The 25,374-nt window shown below is 45.1% G+C and overlaps 1 protein-coding gene across 4 annotated transcripts in view; it reads left to right on the top strand.

Moving 5' to 3' along the window:
- The window catches only part of TASOR (transcription activation suppressor), an 89,553-nt gene that overhangs the window by 18,281 nt on the left and 45,898 nt on the right, over nucleotides 1–25,374 (top strand). For all 4 annotated transcript variants that reach the window (XM_069736686.1, XM_069736687.1, XM_069736688.1 and 1 more), the window contains 7 exons: nucleotides 8,024–8,055; nucleotides 10,265–10,370; nucleotides 10,457–10,560; nucleotides 10,666–10,769; nucleotides 12,600–12,672; nucleotides 12,979–13,053; nucleotides 15,762–16,406. In XM_069736686.1, coding sequence (XP_069592787.1) covers nucleotides 8,024–8,055; nucleotides 10,265–10,370; nucleotides 10,457–10,560; nucleotides 10,666–10,769; nucleotides 12,600–12,672; nucleotides 12,979–13,053; nucleotides 15,762–16,406 — 1,139 coding nt within the window. The remainder of the gene's footprint in view (nucleotides 1–8,023; nucleotides 8,056–10,264; nucleotides 10,371–10,456; nucleotides 10,561–10,665; nucleotides 10,770–12,599; nucleotides 12,673–12,978; nucleotides 13,054–15,761; nucleotides 16,407–25,374) is intronic.

A 25,374-nucleotide genomic window follows, 5' to 3' on the forward strand; every position in this document is an offset into this window, starting at 1 on the left:
GAATCTTCTTCCCTATTACAAAACATTAAAACAATCATACGGGAGGAAGTTAAATGTACAGTTAAAGAACAGTTGAGACATCACACAAAGGAGACCCCCCCTCCCCCAACAAGTGAACAAGGGTCGGATGTAGATTCAGGGGATGAGCCGGGAGCCTTAACCCCCTCTGATGCCTCAGATTTAGACTCCTCAGATGAGGAGTATGGCCGCCCATGCTTTCAGTCGGAGGACATTGGAAAGCTGCTCAAACTTGTCAGAACGACTATGGGAGTAGAGACCCCTAGAGAACCACGGACAATCCAAGACACCATGTTTAGCAACTTGGAGGAGAAGAAGCGAAAGTTTTTCCCCTTCCATGATAACATAATTAAATTAATAAAACGTGAGTGGAAAAAGCCTAATAAAAAGATGTCTGTCCCTCAGGCATTAAAACGCAAATACCCCTTTGATGAGGAGGTCTGTGAGAAGTGGGATAAGGCGCCTAAGTTAGATGCAGCCATCGCCAGCACTTCTAAGGGGGTTGCGTTACCATTTGAAGACATGGGAGCCCTAAGGGACCCCCTCGACAAAAAAGCAGATGCTTTTCTAAAGTCGGCTTGGGAAGCAGCGACATGGTCATTTAAACCCGGGGTTGCTGCCACTTGCACGGCACGTGCTATGGTCAAGTGGTTAGAGGAGTTAAGTGACCAAATCAAAAACAAATGCCCAAGAGAGAGGCTTCTGGAAGCATTGCCCTCTCTGCAAGGCGCCGCAAGATTCCTAGCAGACGCCTCGATAGATTCAGTTAGAAGTGCCGCACGCGTGTGTGCCTTATCTAATTCAGGAAGGAGAACATTATGGCTGAAAAATTGGACGGCTGACTTCCAATCAAAGGTCAAACTCTGCGGAGTACCCTGTGAAGGGCAATACCTTTTTGGCAAATCTCTAGACGAGATCCTTGAGAAAGCGTCGGACAAAAAGAAGCGGTTTCCACCCCCTTCCTTTCCCAGGCGCCGATGGGATACCTCTCGTTCGTCCTTTCGTGGTGGACATAGAGGGACCCGCGGCCAATCAGATGACAGGTCTAGTCGAGGCAGACCCTGGAGAGAGCGAAAGGAAAGGGGATTCCTTTTCAACAAACCTCCCCCAAGCCTGATCCCAAAAATCAGTGACGCCAGCATTCCGGTGGGGGGAAGACTCCGGCGGTTTGTCCATCACTGGGCAGCACTGCCGGCTTCTCATTGGATAACAAATTTGTTGTCAGAAGGTCTAAAGTTCAAATTCTCCAACCTCCCACCAAATCGTGTAAAAATGACCCAGGTGGGGGGAAAAAATCAGGTCATATTAGAAAGAGAAATTTATCTCCTCATGCAAAAAGAAGTGTTAGTAGAAGTACCCCATCAAGAGATAGGGAAAGGGTTCTACAGCACTTTATTTCTAACACCAAAACCAGACGGCTCGCTGAGGGTAATATTCAACCTAAAAGCCCTAAACCATTACATTCAAATAGACAAGTTCAAGATGGAGACTTTAAAGACCGCAGTAAAAGTACTCGACCCAAACTGTTACATGGTGGTGATCGATCTTACAGACGCTTACTACCATGTGCCAATCGCCGTCCAACACCAACAATACCTAAGATTGGTGGTAAATCTGGGAAAAACCCCCGTCCATCTACAATATCAATGTCTTCCTTTTGGGGTAGCCATTGCGCCCCGTATATTCACAAAAATTATTTCCGAAGTAGCATCTTTCGTCAGGAAAGAAGACATAATGTTGGTACCCTATTTGGACGATTTTTTGATAATAGCAAAAAACAAAGAAAGTTGCAAAAGTGCGGCCGCAAGGGTGCTGGAGGTACTGACCAATTTAGGATGGATGATAAACCTGAAAAAATCAAGGCTTGTCCCAACTCAAACCCAAGAATTCCTCGGAATTGTGTTAGATTCAGTCAAGCAGGAGTGTGTCCTCCCACAGAGGAAAGTTCAATCTATCCAACAGAGGGTAGAGTCATTCCAATTACAACAGACTATCTCTCTGAGAAACGCAATGTCACTCCTAGGGGTCCTAACGGCAACGATTCCAGCAACGCGATGGGCACAAAGCCACACACGGGAGTTACAATGGCAGATACTAGCCGAACAAGAAAAAAATCCATACAATCTGAATCGGAAGATTCTTCTGTCACCAGAAGTTCAAAACTCACTAGAGTGGTGGCTGAAAACAGAAAATCTAACCAACGCAGTGCCATGGTCAGTACGAGATCCAGTAGTCATTACTACCGATGCGAGTCCGTGGGGTTGGGCGGCACATTTGGGAGATCAGGTCCTACAGGGTCAATGGGGAAGCCCAATGACAACAGCGTCCTCCAATCTAAAAGAATTGTCTGCGGTGAGACTAGCACTTCTTCATATAGGGGAAAGAATTCTGGGAAGACATGTGGTAGTGTTATCCGACAACAACACAACAATAGCTTATATAAACCGCCAAGGGGGCACAAGATCAACATCCCTTATGGCAGAGGCCAAAGAACTTTTTATATGGGCCGAAAACAACCTTCTTTCGCTAACCGGAACATGCTTGAAAGGATCAGAGAATCAAGTAGCCGACTACTTAAGCCGTCACACGTTACATCAGGGGGAGTGGTCCCTGAACCAGCAAGTATTTGGGAAAATATGTGCCAGCTGGGGCGTTCCAGACGTAGACCTGTTCGCCACAAAACAAAATCGGAAGGTGAAGAGGTTCTATTCTCTGAACCCAAGAGAGCACCCGGAGGGGGTAGACGCGTTCCTGTATCGGTGGAACTTCCATCTAGCATACGCATTCCCCCCAATACCATTAATCCCGGCAGTCCTCAGGAAAATTCGGGAGGACAAAGCACGAGTGATCCTCATAGCTCCCTTTTGGCCGAAGAGAGCGTGGTTCACGTGGCTCAGGCGCATGTCTATCTCGGACCCGTGGATCTTTCCGGATGCTCCGGATCTCCTATACCAAGGGCCAGTTCAACATCCCCAAGTTCACAGATTGCATCTCACCGCCTGGAACTTGAAAGGGGACTTCTGTTAGCAAAAGGATTCTCAAGCCCTTTGGTGACCACATTGCTTGCTAGCAGGAAAAAGGTCACCTCAGACAAATACCAAAAAATCTGGCAAAAATTCCTAGATTTTTCGGGACGACAGTTGTCTGACTCTGGTCAACAGGTCCCAGTAAAAGAAATTCTTGAATTTCTCCAAAAAGGGTTGGAAAAAGGTCTGTCTACTAACACCTTAAAGGTGCAGGTCTCTGCCCTTGGTGCACTGTTCGATCAAAAACTTGCTGACCACCCTTGGATCTATAGGTTCATTCGAGCCTCCTTTACTTCCAGACCCTCAAAATTAATACCTAAGATAGCTCCCTAGGATTTGAATTTAGTTTTAAAGGCTCTTACCGTTTCCCCCTTTGAACCTCTGGATTCTATATCAATAAAATCCTTGACTCTAAAAACGGTTCTCCTAGTTGCCTTAACGTCTGCCCGCCGTACTTGTGAGTTACAAGCTATGTCGGTGAACCCTCCTTACACTACTTTCCATGATGACAAAGTAGTTATTAAAACCGACCCTGCCTTTCTTCCGAAGGTCAATTCTAAATTTCATAGAGACCAGGAAATTATTCTGCCCTCTTTTTGTTCCCAACCAAAATCCCAGGGAGAGAAGACCTTCCATTGTCTCGATGTCAGACGCTGCCTCCTTCAATACTTAGAGGCCACAAATTCCTGGCGTCAGTCATCGGCCCTTTTTGTCACCTATCAGGGGACAAACAGGGGAAAAAAGGCCTGAAAGGCAACTATTGCACGGTGGTTGCGTACGGCTATTTCACTTTCGTATTCTTTTTCTGGTCAAGTTCCCCCACAGGGTGTTACGGCTCACTCCACGCGTGCTATAGCCACTTCTTGGGCGGAAAGGGCTAACGCCTCGATAGAACAGATTTGTAAAGCGGCAGTATGGTCATCACCCTCTACCTTCTTCCGACACTATAGGTTAGACTTAGGTCAATCAGACTTGTCTTTTGGGAGAAAGGTGTTGTCTGCTGTCGTCCCACCCTAGGAATCTTCTATTTTTTCCTCTCACGTGCGGCGCTGTCATGGTGAAGGGGAAAAATGATAATTACTTACGGGTAATTTGATTTTCCGGAACCATGACAGCGCCGCATTAATTCCCGCCCTGTCTTGGTGATGGTTGTGTGATTCACAAAAAAAAAAAAAACTTATTGTATATGGATAAATGTATATGTACAAAGCATGTGTGTACACAAGAGCTAACGAAATGGCTATACAAATGTAAATGATACATAACTGTGTACTAACAAAGCGGTCATCTTCCATACTCTGCAAACAAACTGAGGAGAGAGGGGCCGCCCCATTCTTATATCTCTGCTACAGGTTTCCTGTTCCTGGGGGCGGATGCCATCTCTCACGTGCGGCGCTGTCATGGTTCCGGAAAATCAAATTACCCGTAAGTAATTATCATTTTCCTCTTTTTGTGGTTTTAAGTCTAAAGTATGCAATCCGTACACATGTCATTGCGTTCCCATAGACAGTCATGCGTTTTTTTTACGCACTCATCTGCAATCATCTGCATGCGCATGATTGCGCAATATTTGACGCCTCAAAAATGCAGTATGTTGCGTTCGCCACACAACTCGAAATGACACATGCGTACACCATTAAAGATATGTACGCATGCGGATCATACGCTGCGCACAGAAACGCTAATGTGAACCCGGCTTACATGGCTACATGTCACTAAGGCCACGTTCAGTATTTGTGTCAGTATTTTAGATGTAGTATTTGTAAGGCATAACCGGGAATGGGGAAAAAATGCATAAGTGGTGCACATGCTTTTATTATACTTTTTAGAAGGTTTAAAAATGTAGCAGTCACTTTTCCGTTTTTTTTTTTTATCAAGGAAATTTACAATACTTGTTTTTTTTAGGGACCTATTAAGTTTTGAAGTGACTTTGTGGGGTCCTATATATTGTAAACCTCCAAAAGTGATACCATTTTAAAAACTGCACCCATATTCAAATTTGCTTTCAGATAGTTTATTAACCCTTCAGGTGCTTTTCAGGAGTTAATACAAAGTGGCGTAACAGGAATGAAGAAGTTTATTTTTACCATCTAACTGTTAACTTCTGAACTAGCTACTGTAGCCAGCAGACATAAAGGCCATTATTTGGCCATGAATTGCCATGGCCAACATCAGGACTACAGGATCAAGATCTCAGGGTGCCAGCGGGGTTAAAGAGGAAGCTCCCACACTGTTAGATTCTGTAGTCATTGACCGCAACATTTAAGGGGTTAAACAACTATTGGCTGATTGTGGCTGGTGCAGCAAGTGGTCAGCTATAGAGTACAGCCGACATCTGGATTGTCACACATGGGGGGATGCTAGTATGCTAGTCTGTTATATAGCAGGTCAGTTAAAAGACATATTGGTTGTCACTAAGGAGTTAACCTGACCGCTAAACACTGAGGGGGGAAAAAATGAAAGGGAATGTGCACACGTTGCGGATTAAGCTTAGCAATTTTTGGTGCGGATTCTGCCTCTCCTTGCAGAAAACGCACCTGCGGATTTGTTGCGTTTTTTTGTGCGGTTCTGCAGCGTGTTTTTGCTGCGGATTTGCTGCGTTTTTTATCCCTGCGGTTTTCTATAATGGTACAAAAACGCTGCAGATTCACAAAAAAGTGACGTGCTACTTCTTTTAAACCGCAGCGTTTCTGCAGCGGATTTTCCGCAAAGTGTGCACAGCATTTTTTTTCTCATTGATTTACATTGTACTGTAAATCGATTGCGGATCTGCAGCGTTTCTGCACTTCAAAAAACGCTGCGGATCCGCTGAGAGTCCGCAACGTGTGCACATACCCAAAGAGTCAGAGCTGTAGTTTTTTATTTTTTTTTTTGGTCACCATTCATCTCTTAATAAAAAAGAAAAGATTAAACTATTCAAGTGTTTGGTATCACTGTAATTATAATGGAGAATTAAGGGAAATCTTGGTGGATGTGAGTAACTTGCTGTTGGCCCTATCATGAAGTGGATTGTATAAACAATCTTCTTCATCCCCCATGGCATGAAAGGACTGCTGACACGTGGCACGCATTCATAGTCCTGGCTCATTACCATATGACAAATATGAAGCACAGGAACTTTAAAGTGTAATTTCAGAAGCTTTATTATAATACTTTGTGTATATAATATATACGTTTCTTTGTATGTGTATAAATATACATTTTTTTCTATTCCATCTGTATAAACTGTAAACTATAAAAAAAAGCACAGAAAAAAGTTGCAATTTGCTGCCAAAATATTTTTTCTAAGTCGTAATATTATTGTTCAGCAGTAGTGATGTGAAAAATGTTCGTATTTATATTCCCAGTAATCATGTAATGCTATTGCTTTTTGCTCTTTACACATTATTCATGGTATACTCTGAACAGCTCCAACATTAAAATGCAATATTGAAGAAGCACTCCTCCTCCCATCAGTTTTTATCTTGTTAATATATTGTAATAATCATATTATATAGCACTGTGTACTTAACAATTGCTTATTTTGCCTTTCTATCCAGTAAATTTTTTCTAATTTTCTCTTCATGTACGAAGTCTCTTTTTCCCAGGATTAATCATTCTGCTGTTCAGCTCCTGACCCTACTGCTCTCTCCCCTGCCCCTGGAGATATGCAATGACTCATGAGTCATTTCAGGAAAATTGATCTTCTGTTTCTACATAGAGCTTAGAAGGATTCAGCTAGTCTGTTTCTAATCACGTGATATTATAGACCTAAGGGAAAAGAGAAGAATTAGCTGGGTAGAAAGGCAAAATGAGCAATTGTAAGTACACAGTGCTGCATAATATGATGATGGCAATATATTCAGAGGATAAAAACTTTGATGGGAGTACTAATGAATATATCCTTCTGAAATCTTTATACATGTACGGCGCAAGTCTAGTGTAAGGATTGAGCACAACTGAGCCTGCACTATATGCTAGTGTTATACAGGTGGTATTTGCCTGGAACAACAGTAATTGAAATTCCAGATTGTTTGTTTTGGTCAGACTGCAGCACAAAAAATGTGAAAACAAAAAATGATCAAAATATCAAATTTACCTGTCAGATCCTATCAATAAAAACATCAGCTTGTCATACAAAAAAAACTCGTACATAGCTCCATCAATGTAAAAATTAGTATCAGACAGTTTCAGTAAAAACAAAACACTATATAGGTTTGGTTTCGCTGTAATTGTACTTGTATTGCCTGGCCTTTTTAACTGCACAGTAACGATAATCCCATTAAAACAAAATGCCAATATTGCATTTGTTCACAAATTTTTTTTTTTTCCCCTCCCCTGTTTTCCATTGCGGAAAATGGTATCCTTCAAAGCTAAAACTCTTGGACAAGGGGAAAGAGAAAAACAAAAACTGGCGACTATGGGAAGGGATTAAAAGAATAGGAGCTGCGTTCCAGTGCCTGGCAGCAGGCACTAACCAATGTACGGAGCTGTGGTTTTCCTCTCCATTCAGTGTTTACACAGGTCTTCAGCTGTTTGGGGTTGTGAAGTGTCGGAAGTCCTTCAATCTACGTATATAGGATAGACAATCAATGTAAAAGTACTGGAAAAACCCATTACGTGTCAAATATTGGCAGCTCCTTTAGTGTCCTCCTTTGCGGTTGGTGAGATCTCACACTGCTCAGTGACAGCTTCAGCATTCAGTCAGGCTCGGTGGGTGGATATTAAATATACTGAGACTAATGAGCTCTCTCACTCCTTAGGTGGACCTCTAAAATGATTATTTTAATATCATAACCTTCTGCTTTGGATTTTCCAACTACAACAACCTCAGCCAATCTAGCAAATCTGTTTAATAAAGGAGGTTTTTCCTCTTCTGTCAGACAGGTTTAAAACACAATCTTCTGTATAAACAGTTGAATACGGTAATTTTCTAGTAAAAAATCGATAATGGTCCAATTCTTTCTTGACCTAATGTTTGTTTGTTTTGTTTTAAACAGGCCAGTAAACGTCAGTGTTGATCATTATAATGGTATGTATGTGAAATAAAGCCAATTCCATGTCATATTATGTCTATCATATGCATTAATAAATCCTATTTCAAGACACACATCTTGAAAGGAGTGGCAGCGATGGGTGGAAGTAGTTTGGGTTGTGTTGGGTTGGTTTGTGTCCTCCCAATGGCTGTAGGCGGGTAGTGGCTGTTGCAGCCGCTTCACAACCTGTGGGTGACTGTGATAGGATATATGTTAGTTTTCTCATTGGGTCTCTTTAAGTGGATTGGCCAGACATGGTTTGGATTTCGGTGGGTGTATGGCTTTCTTGTGGGTGATTCCTTTATTTATCCTCTTTCTTTTGGCGAGCATGTCCCATTTAAGAGTGGAAAGAAACCTCTTTGGGTATGTTCCCACAGTCAGTATTAGGCAGCGCTTTGGACACAGCACATAGTAACATAGTTATTAAGGTTGAAGGAAGACTTTAAGTCCATCTAGTTCAACCCATAGCCTAACCTAACATGTTGATCCAGAGGAAGGCAAAAAAAACCCATGTGGCAAATAGTAAGCTCCACTTTGGGGGAAAAATTCCTTCCCGACTCCACATACGGCAATCAGACTAGTTCCCTGGATCAACGACCTATCAAGGAATCTAGTATATATACCCTGCAACATTATCCTTTTCCAGAAAGGTATCCAGTCCCCTCTTAAATTTAAGCAATGAATCACTCATTACAACATCACACGGCAGAGAGTTCCATAGTCTCACTGCTCTTACAGTAAAGAATCCGTGTCTGTTATTATGCTTAAACCTTTTTTCCTCCAAATGCAGAGGATGTCCCCTTGTCCCTGTCTCAGGTCTATGATTAAAAAGATCAACAGAAAGGTCTTTGTACTGTCCCCTCATATATTTATACATTAAAATAAGATCACCCCTTAGTCTTCGTTTTTCCAAACTAAATAGCCCCAAGTGTAATAACCTATCTTGGTATTGCAGATCCCCCAGTCCTCTAATAACCTTGTTCGCTCTTCTCTGCACCCGCTCTAGTTCAGCTATGTCTTATACACCGGAGACCAGAACTGTGCACAGTATTCTAAGTGTGGTCGAACTAGTGACTTGTGTAGAGGTAAAATTATGTTCTCCTCATGTGCATCTATGCTTCTTTTAATGCATCCCAATATTTTATTTGCCTTTGTAGCAGCTGCCTGACACTGACATGTCCGCTCTGTCCAAAACGCTGCCGGCTTTTGAGCGCACCGCATGTTCGTCTCCGCAGGGAAGACTGAGGCGTCCATGCATGCATAGTGGACATGGGATTTCTTGAAATCCCATCCACTATGCTGTAACATCTGGCAGCGTTTACTGACCGTGGGAACATACACTTTCTGCTGTGGTTTATATTCTGCAGTTTGATTTTTGACCGGAAGTCAGAAGTTTCCACAATCAGTGATGGTTTGGGGAGCCATGTCATCTGCTGGTGTAGGTCCACGGTGTTTTATCAAGACCACAGTCAGTGCAGCCGTCTACCAGGAAGTTTTAGAGCACTTCATGCTTCCCCCTGCCGACAAGCTTTTTGGAGATGGAAATTTCATTCTCCAGCAGGACTTGGCCCCTGTCCATACTGCCAAAAGTACCAATACCTGGTTTATAAGCAACAGTATCACTGTGCTTGATTGGCAGCAAACTCACCTGACCTTAACCCCATAGAGAATCTATGGAGTATTGTCAAGAGGAAGATGAGACACCAGACCCAACAATGCAGACAAGCTGAAGGCTGCTATCAAAGCAACCTGGGCTTCCATAACCCCTCAGCAGTGCCACAGGCTGATTGCCTCCATGCCACGCTGCATTGATGCAGTAATTGATGCCAAAGGAGCCCCGACCAAGTACTGAGTGTATTTACTATACATACATTTCAGTAGGCCAACATTTCAGATTTTAAAATAATTTTTTCAAGCTGGTGTTATAAAGTATTCTGATTTACTGAGATAATGACTTTTGTGTTTTCATTGGCTGTAAGTCATAATCATCGACATTAACAGAAATAAACACTTGGAGTCATTACCAACAGAGTAATGTACTTAATCTAATATGAGTTTCTCTTTTTGTATAGGAGAACTGAAATAAATTAACTTTTTGATGATGTTCTAATTTTGTGAGATGCACCTGTATTTGCTTAACAATATGCTGTATAATATAATGGTATTTCTCCAATATTGAACATAATTATTTGGTTACTTTTGTAGACCGAAGCAGTTTTATTTTATGGCGAGGGCAGCTTTTGAGTAAAGGAAGACTTCTGTGCCTTGCTTCTCTGAAATCCACAAGCGGCCCTTTTTTCCCATACAAACTGTGAGTGCCTCAATTATTTTATGTTTACTTGTTAGTTGTTCAGTTTTCCTTGCTATAGAATAAATGTAATATGTTTCATACCCCAGGCCTGATAAGCTTGATTTGGACATTGTCATGCGCCTGGAGCAAATTAAAAGAAGAATTCCACCATTGCTGTTCTTTAAGGAATCCCACAGCAGGTGTAGGGAAGGTAAGCATGGGGATATTATTAGAACGTGGTACAGTAATTTATAAAAAAAAAAAAAAAAACTTCTGCCCTTTTTTTTTTTTTTTTTTTTTTTACCTTAATTTTCAGTTTTAAAAGGTGGAATTTATAGTCGTCTCTATGAAGTGTCTAACAAGACAAAGACAGGAAAAGAATTGCAGAGTTTATTACAAAAATTGGAGAAAGAAAAACTGGTAAGATTTTGTTTTATTTTTCTTTAATCGGATAAATTATTATTGAATATGATAGAATAAAACAAGAATTACTTATTACATTACTTTTTACTGAGGTAACAATTTTTAAAGTAAAGTATCTAACGTGATGTTAGTGGAAGGGCAGCGATAACTGCGCATGCCCGAGGGAAAAAAAATTACAGCGCAGGCGCCGGGGACATAACTGAATGCTGAGGAGGCGCCCAGTGGAAAGGAGGAAATGACTGATGGCTGTGAGGCGTTTGTGTCCGGGTAGGAAAGACATGCCCCCCTGAAAAATTACAGGTATGGCAGGCAAATTATAAGAAAAACGATTCAGTGTCCCTGTACAGTGGACTTTCATATGACCGCCCTCCTGAAGAGAAGACTCTCATATATAATGTCATGATCTGCCAGTGAACAGGAAAGAAAAATGCGGCCAAGGTGAGGGAAGGGACAGACTCGCCACCAGACCAGAGACTGCCTGACTGCGGCTGGGAGTAGAACTGAACCAGAATACTAGAATACAGTTTTGTCCCAACAAGAGAAGAGGACCGTAACCATCTTGTCTAAGACGCTTCTGCTGAAGTGGGGGGAAGTGGCAAGGAAACAAATGCCTGTCTGAGGAGCAGATTTCCTGTCCTTTGGGAGAAACTCCCTTCAATGTCCACAGAGGACAGTCTTAGGGTACCGTCACACTATAACATTTCGATCGCTACGACGGTACGATTCGTGACGTTCCAGCGATATCGTTACAATATCGCTGTGTCTGACACGCAGCAGCGATCAGGGATCCTGCTGAGAATCGTACGTCGTAGCAGATCGTTTAGAACTTTCTTTCATCGCTGGATCTCCCGCTGTCATCGCTAGATCGGTGTGTGTGACACCGATCTAGCGATGCGATCCAGCGATGCGTTCGCTTGTAACCAGGGTAAACATCGGGTAACTAAGCGCAGGACTGCGCTTAGTTACCCGATGTTTACCCTGGTTACAAGCGTTAAACTAAAAAAAAAACAAACAGCACATACTTACATTCTGGTTTCCGTCAGGTCCCTTGCCGTCTCTGCTTCCCGCACTGTGACTGCCGGCCGTAAAGTGAAAGCAGAGCACAGCGGCTGTGCTTTCACTTTACGGCCGGCAGTCACTGAGTGCGGGAAGCAGACTGCAAGGGACCTGACGGACACCAGAATGTAAGTATGTGCTGTTTGGTTTTTTTTAGTTTAACGCTTGTAACCAGGGTAAACATCGGGTAACTAAGCGCGGTCCTGCGCTTAGTTACCCGATGTTTACCCTGGTTACCCAGGGACCTCGGCATCGTTGGTCGCTGGAGAGCTGTCTGTGTGACAGCTCTTCAGCGACCACACTACGATTTACCTACGATCACGGCCAGGTCATATCGCTGGTCGTGATCGTAGGTAAATCGTATAGTGTGACGGTACCCTTACATGAAGACTACAATGAGACCTTATGCTAAAACAGCGTAGTTAACAGCTTCAAGTTCAGTATGGGCCAAATGGAACCTTCCTTCATGGGCCCAATGAAAATATTGGGTAAAATATTACATGTTGAGCTTTCAGATGAATTGAGCGGGTTGCCGGAGCAAGATACTGTATGTTCTTTTGAGCAACTCTGGCGTAATAAGGCAAACACTTTGGGTTAATTTATTTTTTCTTATTTCTAAATAGTTTAATCATGTAGCGTAATGTCTGAGAACACTTAAGAATTCACTTTCTTTGTTTATTAAAAACCTTATCATTCAAAAAAAAAAGTAAAAAAAACATGCAGTTTTTAAATTCCTCAGAAATATTTATTTAGAATTTCTCCACTTTGTAGGCTCTAGTAAAGCCCTTGGCCGATGGAGGATTCTTGTTGTTCTTTTTCCCCACCCCTATGACGGCTTCTTATGGTAGGTGTTTTGTTATCTTCAGAATATTATAAGGGTATTCCGTTTAAATGCATTTTTACCTGTGGCATAAATGTTTGATCAGTAGGGGTCCGACCTGTTGATAAACTAGAATGGGGTCCCTAGTTTACACAGTTACGACTAGATGGATTTTGAATGAAGCCACTATTGAGCATGTCCCCTGTTGCTTCATTCAAAGTCTGTGGCACTGACCAACAGCTGAGTGGGTAGATGGTAAATGCTTTTATGGCCAGAATAACCATTTTGTAAAGTTTTTAGTAAATCTAAAATGGTGTTGTGATATTTCAGGTGCCCAAAGTACAAAGTCGTACCCCCTGCATGCACTTTTTATTTATCCAGAGTCCAAAGAAACTCTACAGCCTGGTGAGTATAATTCTGATGAAAATGCTATGAATCTACAGTTTTGTATGTCAACGGTCTTGTAGGAACCTTGTCTTAAACAAAAATTCTTAAAAATAAAACCCTTTCAATTATAATTCTAAATTACAACTTTATTACTAAAGAAAATATGCTCTTGTCCCATACAGGATATTGATATAAGTAACCATTTTAATTTATTGTCCCAGCTGTTTAAAAACAAATCCTCAAGAATTTTGGTTGAATTCACCACAGGGCAATAAAAGGGGTTGTCTGGTATTGGTGACGGCAGTCTTGTAGTTTATGTAACTATAGAATTGTGAGTCTTGCCATCTTGCGCACTGCACCCTGCAGCGATTCTTCAGTGCAAGGGCGGTGGTTACATGACTGCTAGTATGTGATATGCATACTCCCAGCCACAGTTCGACTACACCGTCTGTCCTTTCGCAATACACTTGCATTAAGCGAGGCTGCACCCATCTAGTCGGAATGTGGCTGAGTATGCATATCGGAAAATCCCTACGGAGCGCAGTGTGTACAATGTGAGGATTCGCAAGTCTGCAGTTTTGTAACTGCAGACTTGTATTTTAAGACCGGACAACCCCTTCTAAGGTTTTTGAATTAAGATATATGCTAGTAAAATGGACACCTGTAAAGATCTGTGCAACTTTTAAAAGCGTCATATTGCGATGGGCAGATTACTTAGTTCGGATCATCTCCATGCTGCTATTAAAGAGTTTCATTGCTCACATTGCATGCAGTTTGGTGCAAATGGAGCTGTGTGTATAGCCTCGAACTATCGAGTACACATGCTGACCATTAAAAGTGCCTACAGTGGGCATGTGAGCATCACAACTCGATTATGGAGGAATAGGCAGTCCATTAAAGAGATTGCCCACTACCGACAGTTACTAGTTTTTCCATAAATGCTTAATGATTTTGCCCCTAAATCCCATATGCATTTTCTACCAAGTTTCATGTTAATTTATGCTTTTCTTGCTTCCTGTGCCCTGGCACCAGCTGTTATCATAGCAGTCAGTTCTCTTCAGATTGCTCTGCTCCCATCTTACTACATATCCCCATCATTCCTTGTGCTGGGCTGCAAGCCTGCAGTGAGCACAGACCTGTAACTCCAGCCACACCCCTCCTACTCCTGCCCCAGCGGCACACACTGCATCAGCTCTTTGTGCTGTAGAGGACACTGCAGGGAATAAAAGTAATACATAAAGCGCCATTACATCAGCCCTAACAAGATTATTCTCCTACTCCCCCTCACTGACTTGGATGATGGGATGGATCAATGGCTAGATGGATGAGGAGAGATCTGAATGTAGATAATTTCTGCACTGTTAGTATAATGAAGACAACTGCTTAAAAAGAAGCAACCAATCATTGGAAATGTAAAAAGCATCTAGTAGGAAATGATGGCTGTATCACAGATTAAAGAATAAAATTAATTGCTAAGCTGAAGAAAATAGAAATGGCATACTAGGGAGAGAGATGGTAAATGGTTCTCAATATGTTATGAAAGGTCTATAGTAGTTGTCACCATGGATATATCAAGTAGATCCATCTAGTCTTTGGTGTAAGGCATTGGCTGTTAAGGAGTTGCCTTCATTATATTAATTGTGCGGAGAGTCTTTGCATGCTTTATACTGGTCATTGTTAAGTTACAGTTCTGCCCATAGTAGTTTATTTCCAGCAGCTATCTGTGTCAACATTGCATCTTGAGTTCTTTGCACACCATTACTTTGCTGGTTTATTCACTGTATAAGTAAGAGATCTGAATGTATTCACATTATACATTGAATAAAGCAGGGTGTATATACATTACACGGGGTATCCAGCAGTGTGTGCTCGTGTATGTACACCCTGCTGTATACATACAGATTAGGAGAGAGTTGCATCTGGTACCTTTATCAGAAACAGAGTGAGCTCTTCTGAAGGTAGCCCTGGCCACCATGTCAGTTTCCAGAGTCCTGGAAGTGAGGGAGAACCTGACATGACATCACAGGTACCTAGGAGATTTTCAGCCATAGATCCTGTGACCAGAAAAGCAGCTCAAGTTACAGCAGGATTTCACAAAGCAAAGTATTTAGTGAAGTGCTTATCTATGGCAGTTCACATGTAAAATAATGGCCAGCCCCTTTAAAGGTATCATCACATTAAGCGACGCTGCAGCGATATAGACAACGAGCCGATCGCTGCAGCGTCGCTGTTTAGGTCGCTAGGAGACGTCAAACACGGCAACAGCTGAACGATGCAGGAGCGATCCAGTGACGTACTTATCGTTCTCGCTGGTTGTTCGCTCCATGAAAAAACTTTGCAGGCATCGTTGCTTTTGCTGTCAAACATGACGAATCACGCCGACCTAACGACCAAATAAAGTTCTGGACTTCTAGCTACGACCAGCGATGTCACAGCGGGATCCTGATCGCTGCTGCGTGTCAAACCCCACAAGATCGCTATCCAGGACGCTGCAACGTCACGGATCGCTGTCGTTCTCGTTGGAAAGTTGCTCAGTGTGAAGGTACCTTAACTTGATAGCCTCATATGGGTCTCTAAAACAGCGGAAACAAAGTAACTGAATTAAATGTAGCATTTTTATAGTTTCGTTTCCCAGAAAGTTATTTTACTAATTGAAGTCATTCATATTTTTTTCTTCTTGTTGTAAACTAAATATAAGTTGTTTTTTTTGTTTTTGTTTTTTGCAGCATCACATTTTAAATCCCCATCCAGTCCCGTGCCAGAGGGCCAAGAAATTATACCAGAACGACCAATCTTTGTCCCTGCGTTACACTATGCCATTTTGAAGAGTCAGACTGACACCTCTGATAACTTCAACGTTGTTGTGGAGAAACATGTGCGCTTCTATTTAAGACAACGAGCAGAAGGGTCCCATAAGCACAAAGACTATGTTATAAGACCATATGATCAAAGGTTGGATTTGAAAAAAAACCTCTTTGTTGCACCTTATGACCGAACTCAGATATATCCTTCTTTAAATAGTTATCTTCATGGGTCAGAAGCCTATATCATCAGTTTTGAAAGGGCAAAAGAGATTATTGCGGAAACTCGAAGGGTTCAGCAGTTCAGCCCAGTATCTGATTATGAACCCATGGAAGATGATCATGACCTTGAAAACACGCACAAAGTTGCAGATGAAAGACTGTCCGAACATACAAGTTATGATCAGGACAGACTAAAAAACCTGATTAATCTAATTCAGATGAAGAAAATTGCTTCCAATAATACGGAAAATAGCATTACTTCAACCAGTGGACTGACAACAATAAACACCATAGAAAACAGCCCAGAAACAGAATGGAATCATACTCATGAAAACTTCCTTTGTGACAGTAAGTATTGGCTAATGTTTCCATCAAAGTATTAGGTTTGTATACAATGCAGTCTTTGTGGCGATATGATGAGGTTAACACAATTGTTCTCCAGTGGCAATTTTTGTGAGCAAAAGATATTGTTAATAGCATTGGGGAACTCAGGACCACGAGGATACACCTTGGATTTAGGAGGCTGACATTAAGTGAGCAGTGTTGGCTTTGTCTTGTGGACAATACCCTTTCCTCCGACATGCGGCAGCCCAGTTTTTAACCTAGTGTATTCTACAGTTTTTCTTTCTAGGTAGGTATACTCTACATGCCATGCATGTCACAGTAGTGTACCTTTGTGGATATTAAATCTCCTGTCCCAGTTGCTTACTGTTGTTGCATCAGTGGAGTACTAATGACCTCCAGATCGTGAGAGGTTAACAAAGGGATTGACCCCGCGGCCATTTAAGATGTTGAAAGGATATAATCTCTACCACGCAATATAGGGTCTTTCTCTTTGGCTTTTTATTTACCTGATCACTGTTATGATGCATTTTACGCCACTGTTTTCCTGCTAATGGGGAATTTTCTTTGGCCTCCCATAGCCCTTTCTGTTGGTCTCTAATCTTCCATCCCTCTTGGTGCCTACTGCACTGACCTCTACTTCCATGACAGCCATAACTAATTGAGGCCACGGCTTTACTTGAGGCTAACCTTTTTCCTGAACTCCTTGTTCTGGGAACGGTGGGGTAATGAGATCTTTCATGCCAATCAGCGTTGTTTGTATATTGTGGGAGGGTTCCTTTTTTCCCAGCCTCTGCTCCTCACTTTGAGCCCTGGGCTTATTTCTCCCAGCGACTTTTCTGCTACAAAGACCCCCAGTCTACCTCTTCAGAAGCTCATCTAACACTGAACATATCTGGGACATGTACCCAAGTTATGCTAATCGGATTCAGGTCTTGGGAACGGGCGGGCCAGTCCATAGCTTCAATGCTTTCATCTTGCAGGAATTGCTGACACTCCAGCCACATGAGGTCTGGCATTGTCCTTCATTAGGAGGAACCCAGGGCCAACCACACCAGCATATGGTCTCACAAGGGGTCTGAGGATCTCATCTTGGTACCTAATGGCAGTCAGGCTACCTCTGGCAAGCAAAAGGAGGGCTGTGCGGCCCTCCAAAGAAATGCCACCCGACACCATTACTGACCCACTGCCAAACTGGTCATGCTGAAGGATGTTGCAGGCAGCAGATCGCTCTCCACAGCGTCCCCAGACTGTCACATCTGTCACATGCTCAGTGTGAACCTGTCCCTAGTTGACAAAACCCTTTGTCTGGGCCTATTGTATGAAGGTCTTGCCCTCCACCCCCCCTCCCCCCACTTTGAATCACTTTCTCGGGTGGGTAGACTTGTTCTCTTCAGTGAGATTTGTATAGCTCGTGTGGATGACACCTGGGTCAGGGACGTAGTATCTGGTTGCAAAATCAAAATCTTCTTTTTGCTCTGTTTTCTCCATTGCCACATTGGGTGACACAGGACCGTGGGTGTATGCTGCTGCTGTCGCTAGGAGGCTGACAGTAAGTAAATAGAAAAAAGGGTTAGCTCCTCCTCTGCAGTATACACCGCCCACTGGCTCCGGATAATACCAGTTCTTGCTTGCTGTCCATAGGAGGCACACTGCGTCTGTTTCTTTTCAGAAATTTTTATTTTTATTCCTATTTTTTTCTCAAGAGGATGAAGGGGGCGACGGACCCTTTGAAGGGGTCCGATCTCCCCCGAAACACCAACAGGCGAGCACGGCGAATTTACTCCCCGTACCCTTTCCTGTGACGTGGGATGCTCGGCTGTGGACATGCCCTGTGAAATCCTAGGGGAGCGAACCCTTAGGATACACAGAGGCCATCTTCCCAGAGTATTGTCTGGCCGCCCTCCCTCTGCTCCACCACTAAAAGAATAGCGGTGCTGCAAAGTGCTTCCCAGTCCCTCTCCAGCTTCTCATCAAGAGGGCGCTGGATCAAGGTGGACTGCATCGCCCCTCATACCTCCCCTGAAGAGGATCTCAAGCGGTGAGTCTTGTGGGGTAAGGGGGGCTCCCAAGCACACCGCGGGCATCCTGCGGCCGGGCACCGCTAACTTAGTCCTCGGCTTCTGACTCTGCTAGGCCGCGGTCCGCCCACAGCGGGCGTCACGAGCGAGGCCCGTCCACCGCTTCAGCGCTTCTCGCACACTGCGAGAAGCGCCCTCCAAGCTCTCGGTGGCCATCTTGCCACAACAGGGGGACCTCAACAACACCACTTCTCACCGGTCTCAGTGCGGCATCTGGACACAGGACCTGGGTACGTGCGCTGCGTGCTGACAGCTCCCATCCTTCTGTAGGCTCCGCTCTACAAAGTGCTCCGTTTTTACTGGCTGCACAGTGCTCCACTTTACTGGCTGCACAGTGCTTCGTTTTTACAGGCTGCACTGCCTGCATGGAGATTAGCAGACAACATGTCTGCCTAAACACAAAAAGTCTGCAAAAAGGCATACAGTGTTCTTTACTTCTTGCACCTCCTGTTAGGCTGCACTACCAAGCGGACATACTGCCCCGCTCTGTAATGCTTATGACCCTAAAAGTGCTCAGGAGCCCCCCCGCCGCAAACGAGCCCGCGGTGACCAGTCCCCCTGAGTGGGCTTTGTCACTTTCGCAGTCTATGGCTTCTTTGACTAAGGCTGAGTCCCTCCAGGATCCAACCAGGAGCAGGACCACTGATCTATTCAGGAGCATCCCCCTACGGCTGCGGAATCTTCAGCCTACAGGGGCCGCTCTCATTCTAAGCACAAGCGGCCATCTAGGAAGCGCGTCCGTAGCTCGTCCCCCAGGCGCCTCGGCGTCTGGTAGCTCCGCTTCCCACCACTCTCACTCCCTAGGCACCTCTTCAGACCAGGACTCTGCTCCTGAGTCCGATGGGCCTCTAGATCTGGAGTCGCCAGGTTCAGTGCACTATAGATAGTCTCATTGAGGCCGTCAACCAGTCCCTTCAGGTCGACGAGGAACCGGAGACTTCCAGTACGGCTAATTCGGTGTCCTTCAAAAGGACTAAACGTACTCACAGGGTGTTTTTTCAATCACCCGGAGTTCCAGGCCATAGTTCAGCGTCATAGGGAGCGTCCAGACAAACGTTTTCAGGGCCAGAGATCTCTTGAGTCCAAATATCCCTTTTCTCCTGATCTCCGTAAACAATGGACAGAATCCCCTTCTGTGGATCCTCCTTTCTCACGTTTGTCCTCTAAAACTATCCTATCTGTGCCGGATGGCTCTTCTATCAAAGATCCCACGGACTGCCTAGTTGACAGCCTCGCCCGTTCAGTCTTTTGCGGCTTCAGGCTCGGCATTCTTCCCCCTCCTTCGCTGCTACCTGGGTAGCCAAAGCCGTGGCCTTTTGGGCAGACTCTCTGCATAAGACCTTACAGAACAGCAACCTTTCTCTTGACATAGCGGAGCTTGCAAATCAAATCTCCTTGGCTGGCAATTACTTAGTAAACGCTTCCCTGGACGCGGCTAACTACTCTGCACTCATGGCTGCTAACGCTGTGGCGATTAGGAGAGCGCTATGCCTGAGAAACTGGCGAGCGGACTCCGTATCTAAAAAGTCGCTCACATCTCTGCCATATCTCAGTGGCCGTCTTTTTGGTGAAAAACTGGACAAACTGATTTCCGACGTTACGGGAGGTAAAAGTACTTCCCTTCCCCAGCAGAGATTCCGACGACAGCCATAGGCCCGGTTTCGGCCCTTTCGTGGAACCTACTCATGGCATTCATCGGCCAGTTCCCCTGGTTCGGGGCGCTGTGCTGCCAGAGACAAGAGCCCTCAGGCTTCATACAGGCCCAACCATTCCTGGAGCGGCCGTTCCACACAATCTAGGTCCAGGGGATCCAGACCCCAATCATCATCTTCCAAATGACTCCCAATCCCGTCCGGACGACACCAGCAAAGTTGGCGGACGCTTTCTCTTGTTCTGTCATGCCTGGTTCGCCGTGGTTCACGACGAGTGGGTCAGGGATATGGTGTCCTCCGGTTACAAAATTGTTTTTTTTCTCAACCCCCCGCCCCCCCCCCCCCCCCCCTCCAACCCGGGTTTTTCGCTTCCCGCCCTCCCGAAGCGGGAAGGTGCGCCCGAACTTTTTTCCAGGCCATCCAGTTGCTCCGACAAGACGGAGTCATTGTCCCTGTCCCAGTGGATGAAAGATTCCGCGGTTTTTATTCAAACCTGTTTATGGTTCCCAAAAAAGATTGAACAGTAAGGCCCATCCTGGACCTAAAGCTCTTAAATGGATTTGTCAAAGTCCGTCATTTCAGGATAGAATCCCTCCGTTCCGTCATTGCCTCGATGGAATACGGCAAATTCTTAGCATCCATCGACATCCGGGATGCATACCTCCTTATCCCAATCTTCCCGCCTCATGAAAGGTTTCTCCGCTTCGCCGTCGGAGAGGAACACTTTCAGTTCAGGGCCTTGCCTTTCGGCCTCGCCACCGCCCCCAGTGTTTTCACAAAGGTCATGGTGCCTGTCATGGCCATTCTGCATTCTCGGGGCTTAGTCGTTCTCCCCTATCTAGACGACTTACTGGTCAAAGGCCCATCCTTCCGAGCCTGCGAGGAGTGCGTCCGCATTTCCTTGGATACTCCTTTCTCGGCTGGGCTGGTTGATCAATTTGAAGAAGTCATTCCTTTTTCCAGCTCAACGGATTTCCTTCCTGGGCATGACCCTGGACACGTCCCTAGGGTTGGTGCTTCTTCCTCGGGACAAGGTCCTGTCTCTTCAACAGGGGGTCTGAAAGCTTCTTCGGCCGTCCCCCTGCTCCATCTGTTTCGGCATGAGGATTCTCGGAAAAATGGTGGCCGCAATGGAAGCGATTCCTTTTGCGCAACTACACCTCCGCCCCCTCCAGCACGCTCTTCTGGACGCATAGGACGGGAGTCCATTTTCCCTCGACCGTCTGTGTCCCCTCTCCCCTCGGGTCAGGCAGACACTCCAATGGTGGATGCTCCAATCCTCTCTTTTCCAAGAGAGGTCCTTCCTCCCGGTCCATTTCTGGTAGTCCCCACCGACTCCAGCCTACTAGGCTGGGGAGCGGTTTTTCGCCATGACACTGCGCAGGCGATCAGGCTGTCCCTAAAGCGGTTCCATCATCTCCTTGCAGGTCGCCCCATCCGTATCCAGAAGTCATCAGGGGGGCACCCGCAGCAGAGTGGCAATGCACGAGGTAGAACACATCCTTCGCTGGGCCGAACACAACCACTCGGTCATTTCGGCCGTTCACATTCCAGGAGTGGAGAATTGGGCTGTGGACTTCCTCAGCCGGCAAGGTCTTGCCTCAGGAGAGTGGTCTCTCCATCAGGACGTATTCCACCAAATTTGTCTTCGTTGAGGTACTCAGGACGTAGACCTGATGGCTTCCTGGTTCAATGCCAAGATACCTCAGTTTGTGGCCCGGTCCCGGGATCCCAGAGCAATCGGAGCGGACGCGCTAGTCCTTCCCTGGAGTCAGTTTCACCTCCCTTACCCTTACCTTTTCCTGCCCCTGCTCCCCAGAGTCATCAGGAAGATCAGGGCAGAGGGTGTCCCGGTAATTCTCATCGCCCCGATTGGCCTCGCCGGGCGTGGTATGCAGAGCTGGTCCAGCTCATCGAAGACGTTCCTTGGCGCCTACCAGATCTCCCGGATCTACTTTCTCAGGGCCCAATCTACCACCAGAACTCGGGGGCCCTGTGTTTGTAGGCTTGGCCGTTGAATCCTGGGTTCTGACTCAAGCAGGTTTTTCCCGCAAGGTAGTTTCCACCTTGATCAGTGCCCGAAAGCTGGTGTCATCGCGCATCTACCATCAGACCTGGAAGATCTTTTTTGATTGGTGCAGAAGCAGAGGTCGCCCTCTGATGGTTTTCAACATCCCTACCATCCTGGATTTCCTCCAATCCGGTCTGGACTTGGGGCTTTCGCCGAGTTCCCTTAAAGGGCAAGTCTCGGCCTTGTCAGTCCTTTTTCAACGAAAAATCGCTTCCAAACCTCAGGTCAGAACGTTTTTTCAGGGAGTCTCTCACGTGGTGCCTCCCTACAAGGCGCCGCTAGAGGCTTGGGACCTTAATCTGGTCCTAGGTGTCCTACAGGAATCTCTCTTCGAGCCACTGCAGGACATCTCTCTGCAATTCCTTTCATGGAAAGTGGCTTTTCTCGTCGCTATTACCTCGATCAGACGAGTCTCGGAGTTGGCGGCTCTTTCCTGTAGGATGCCGTTCCTTACATTCCACCGGGACAAGGTAGTTCTCCGACCGTCCCCTACTTTGCTCCCGAAGGTGGTGTCTTCCTTCCACCTCAGTGAGGACATCGTCCTTCCGTCTCTTTGCCCTGCTCCAACGCACCGCGTGGAGAAGGCTCTTCACTCCTTGGATCTTGTCAGAGCCCTCAGGAAGTTTGTGTCCAGGATGGCGTCTTTTCGACAGACGGATGCTCTGTTCGTGCTCCCGGCGGGACACCGGAAGGGACTGGCCGCTTCTAAGTCGACAATCGCCAGATGGATTCGGTCGACTATTCAGGAGGCTTACCGCGTCAGAGGCAAGCCTATCACTGCGGGCCTCAGGGCACACTCCACACGGTCGGTGGGTGCTTCCTGGACCATTCGGAATCAAGCGTCTGCAGAGCAGGTTTGCAAAGCTGCGACCTGGTCTAGCCTGCACACCTTTTCAAAGCATTACAATGTCCATACTCAGGCATCCATGCAAGCCTGGGTAGGCGTATTCTGCAGGCAGCGGTAACGCACCTGTAGTCAGCAGGTGCCATAAGTTTACACTGTTGGGTTGTTATTCCCCTCCCAGGGACTGCTTTTGGATGTCCTACGGTCCTTTGTCCCCCAGTGTGGCGATGGAGAAATAGGGATTTTTGTATACTCACCGTAAAATCCTTTTCTCCTAGCCACTCATTGGGGGACACAGCACCCACCCTTGTTTGGCTTGTTGCCTATAATAAGTGTTCTAGTCTCTGACATGTTGTTTCTATGGTTAGAGTTTTTTTTGTTAATCTCCTGCTGCTTTGCTACGAACTGGTATTATCCGGAGCCAGTGGGCGGTGTATACTGCAGAGTAGGAGCTAACCCTTTTTTGTATTTACTTAGTGTCAGCCTCCTAGTGACAGCAGCATACACCCACGGTCCTGTGTCCCCCAATGAGTGGCTCGGAGAAAAGGATTTTACGGTGAGTACACAAAAATCCCTATTTTTTTCCCTTTGTACCCTCCGAAATCTTGACCTCTCATATTTGTCATTTATGACCTTTCAGCTCCAATGGGTTCCAGAAGCAGAATGTTTCCAGGGTACTACAACTCCAGCTTGTTTAGTTTTCAAGAACTGTTTGGTCAGACCTTTTCTGGGCTTGAAAAGGCTTAGCAAATTTATACAGGTTTAAAGATTTTGAATGATCCATCGTTTCGTCCCTGTAACTAGGAGAATTTGTCTTTTCCTAAACCTACACAACTTGCATCTTCATAACACATCCCACCAGCAATTGTATTGCTTCTGCCAGTTTTCTTTCCAGTTTGTCACACACTCCTTTGGACTATCTACAGCTCTGAGGTTCTTCACCAAGATGCTTGTGCTCTATTGTGCTCTTTTACGCCAGAGGGGTGGCAGTCATCTCTTTATTTTGACAATTTATCTCCATATCACCTTAGCTATTTGAAGCTCATTGGTTGGATTCTCAATCGATAGTGTCTGACTTAAGCTCGGCCCCTAGAGTTTCTGAGCATGACCTTTGGCAAAAGGGTGGGTTGGATTTTCTTCCCACCATAAAGATGCCTCCTTTTTGAGCTGTCTGATAGAATGGTTTTAGTTGTTGAGGCGGTGACATTTGCCCAATTATACTCTGGCCCACTATTGCATTCCATGCTGTCTCTCTGGAACAAGTCAGTTGACTCCTTGGATCATCATATGTCTTCCTGTTTGAGTCTGCAGAGCTCTTCTTTGGTACCAGACAGCCCCTGTTCTGCTTTGTCAGATACTTCCTTCTCCTTCAATGACAGGTGATGATGACCAATGCCAGTCTCTTGGGAAGTAGTGTTTAACCGAGTTTCTGGAGAAATCTCAGTTCTAGATTTTTTTTTTTTATATATATATATGTAACTGATGGCCCTTTTTTTGCTGGCTCTTTTCTTCATTTGTCATTCCTTCTGAGAGCATCTGCCTTAAGTGCAGACTGGCATCTCAAAAAAAAAATGGTGGCAGACCTCACCCACCCAGGGGGCTTGTCAGCCTCTCAGCAATGAGGGAGACCTCTAGGATTCTTCACTGGATGAAGTGTCATTCTTTCACAATCTTAGCCAGTTAAGACATTCCTTCAGGGGAGTGGTACATGGCATCCTTCCTTCCTAGGACCTTAACCTTATCTCATTTGCATACCGATGTCTGTTTGAGCCTCTTTGCAGGTTCATGGGAGGTAGCATTTTTGGTGGCTTTAGCCTTCATCCGTAAGGTGTCTTAGTTTGCCGCCAGGCTCTGTTCCTTGTTTCACATCAGGACAAAGTGATCTTACGCCCCATACCTTCCTTTCTTCCAAAGATGGTCTTGTCTTCTAGATCAATGATCATTATATTCAGCAGCAAAAGGTTTTTATGGTAAGTACAAAAATCAAATTGTGGGAATCATCATTGTCTTGAGTCCTATATTGGTATTTCACCAATGTTTGAACCTATACTTTGGCTAGATTATCATTGCTTGATTTAAAAAATCACTCCTTCAATCAAAAGTTTTGGCCTCTTAATATATTGCAGTCATCATGTAGCTCTATGTACTTGCTCTTCTTCCCAGCTAATTCAACTGTTTTTCATTAGGTCTGTTTACCTCACGTACCCATGCAGAATCAAAAGCAAAATATTCAAAACGCATTTCCGAAAAATCAGTATATTAATTTTGCAAAAAAATCACATGTGACTCCTGTGCTCGTAGCCACATATGTACCAAAATTCAAGTT

Source organism: Ranitomeya imitator, chromosome 8 (assembly GCF_032444005.1).
Source record: "Ranitomeya imitator isolate aRanImi1 chromosome 8, aRanImi1.pri, whole genome shotgun sequence".
Taxonomy (NCBI): Eukaryota; Metazoa; Chordata; class Amphibia; order Anura; family Dendrobatidae; genus Ranitomeya; species Ranitomeya imitator.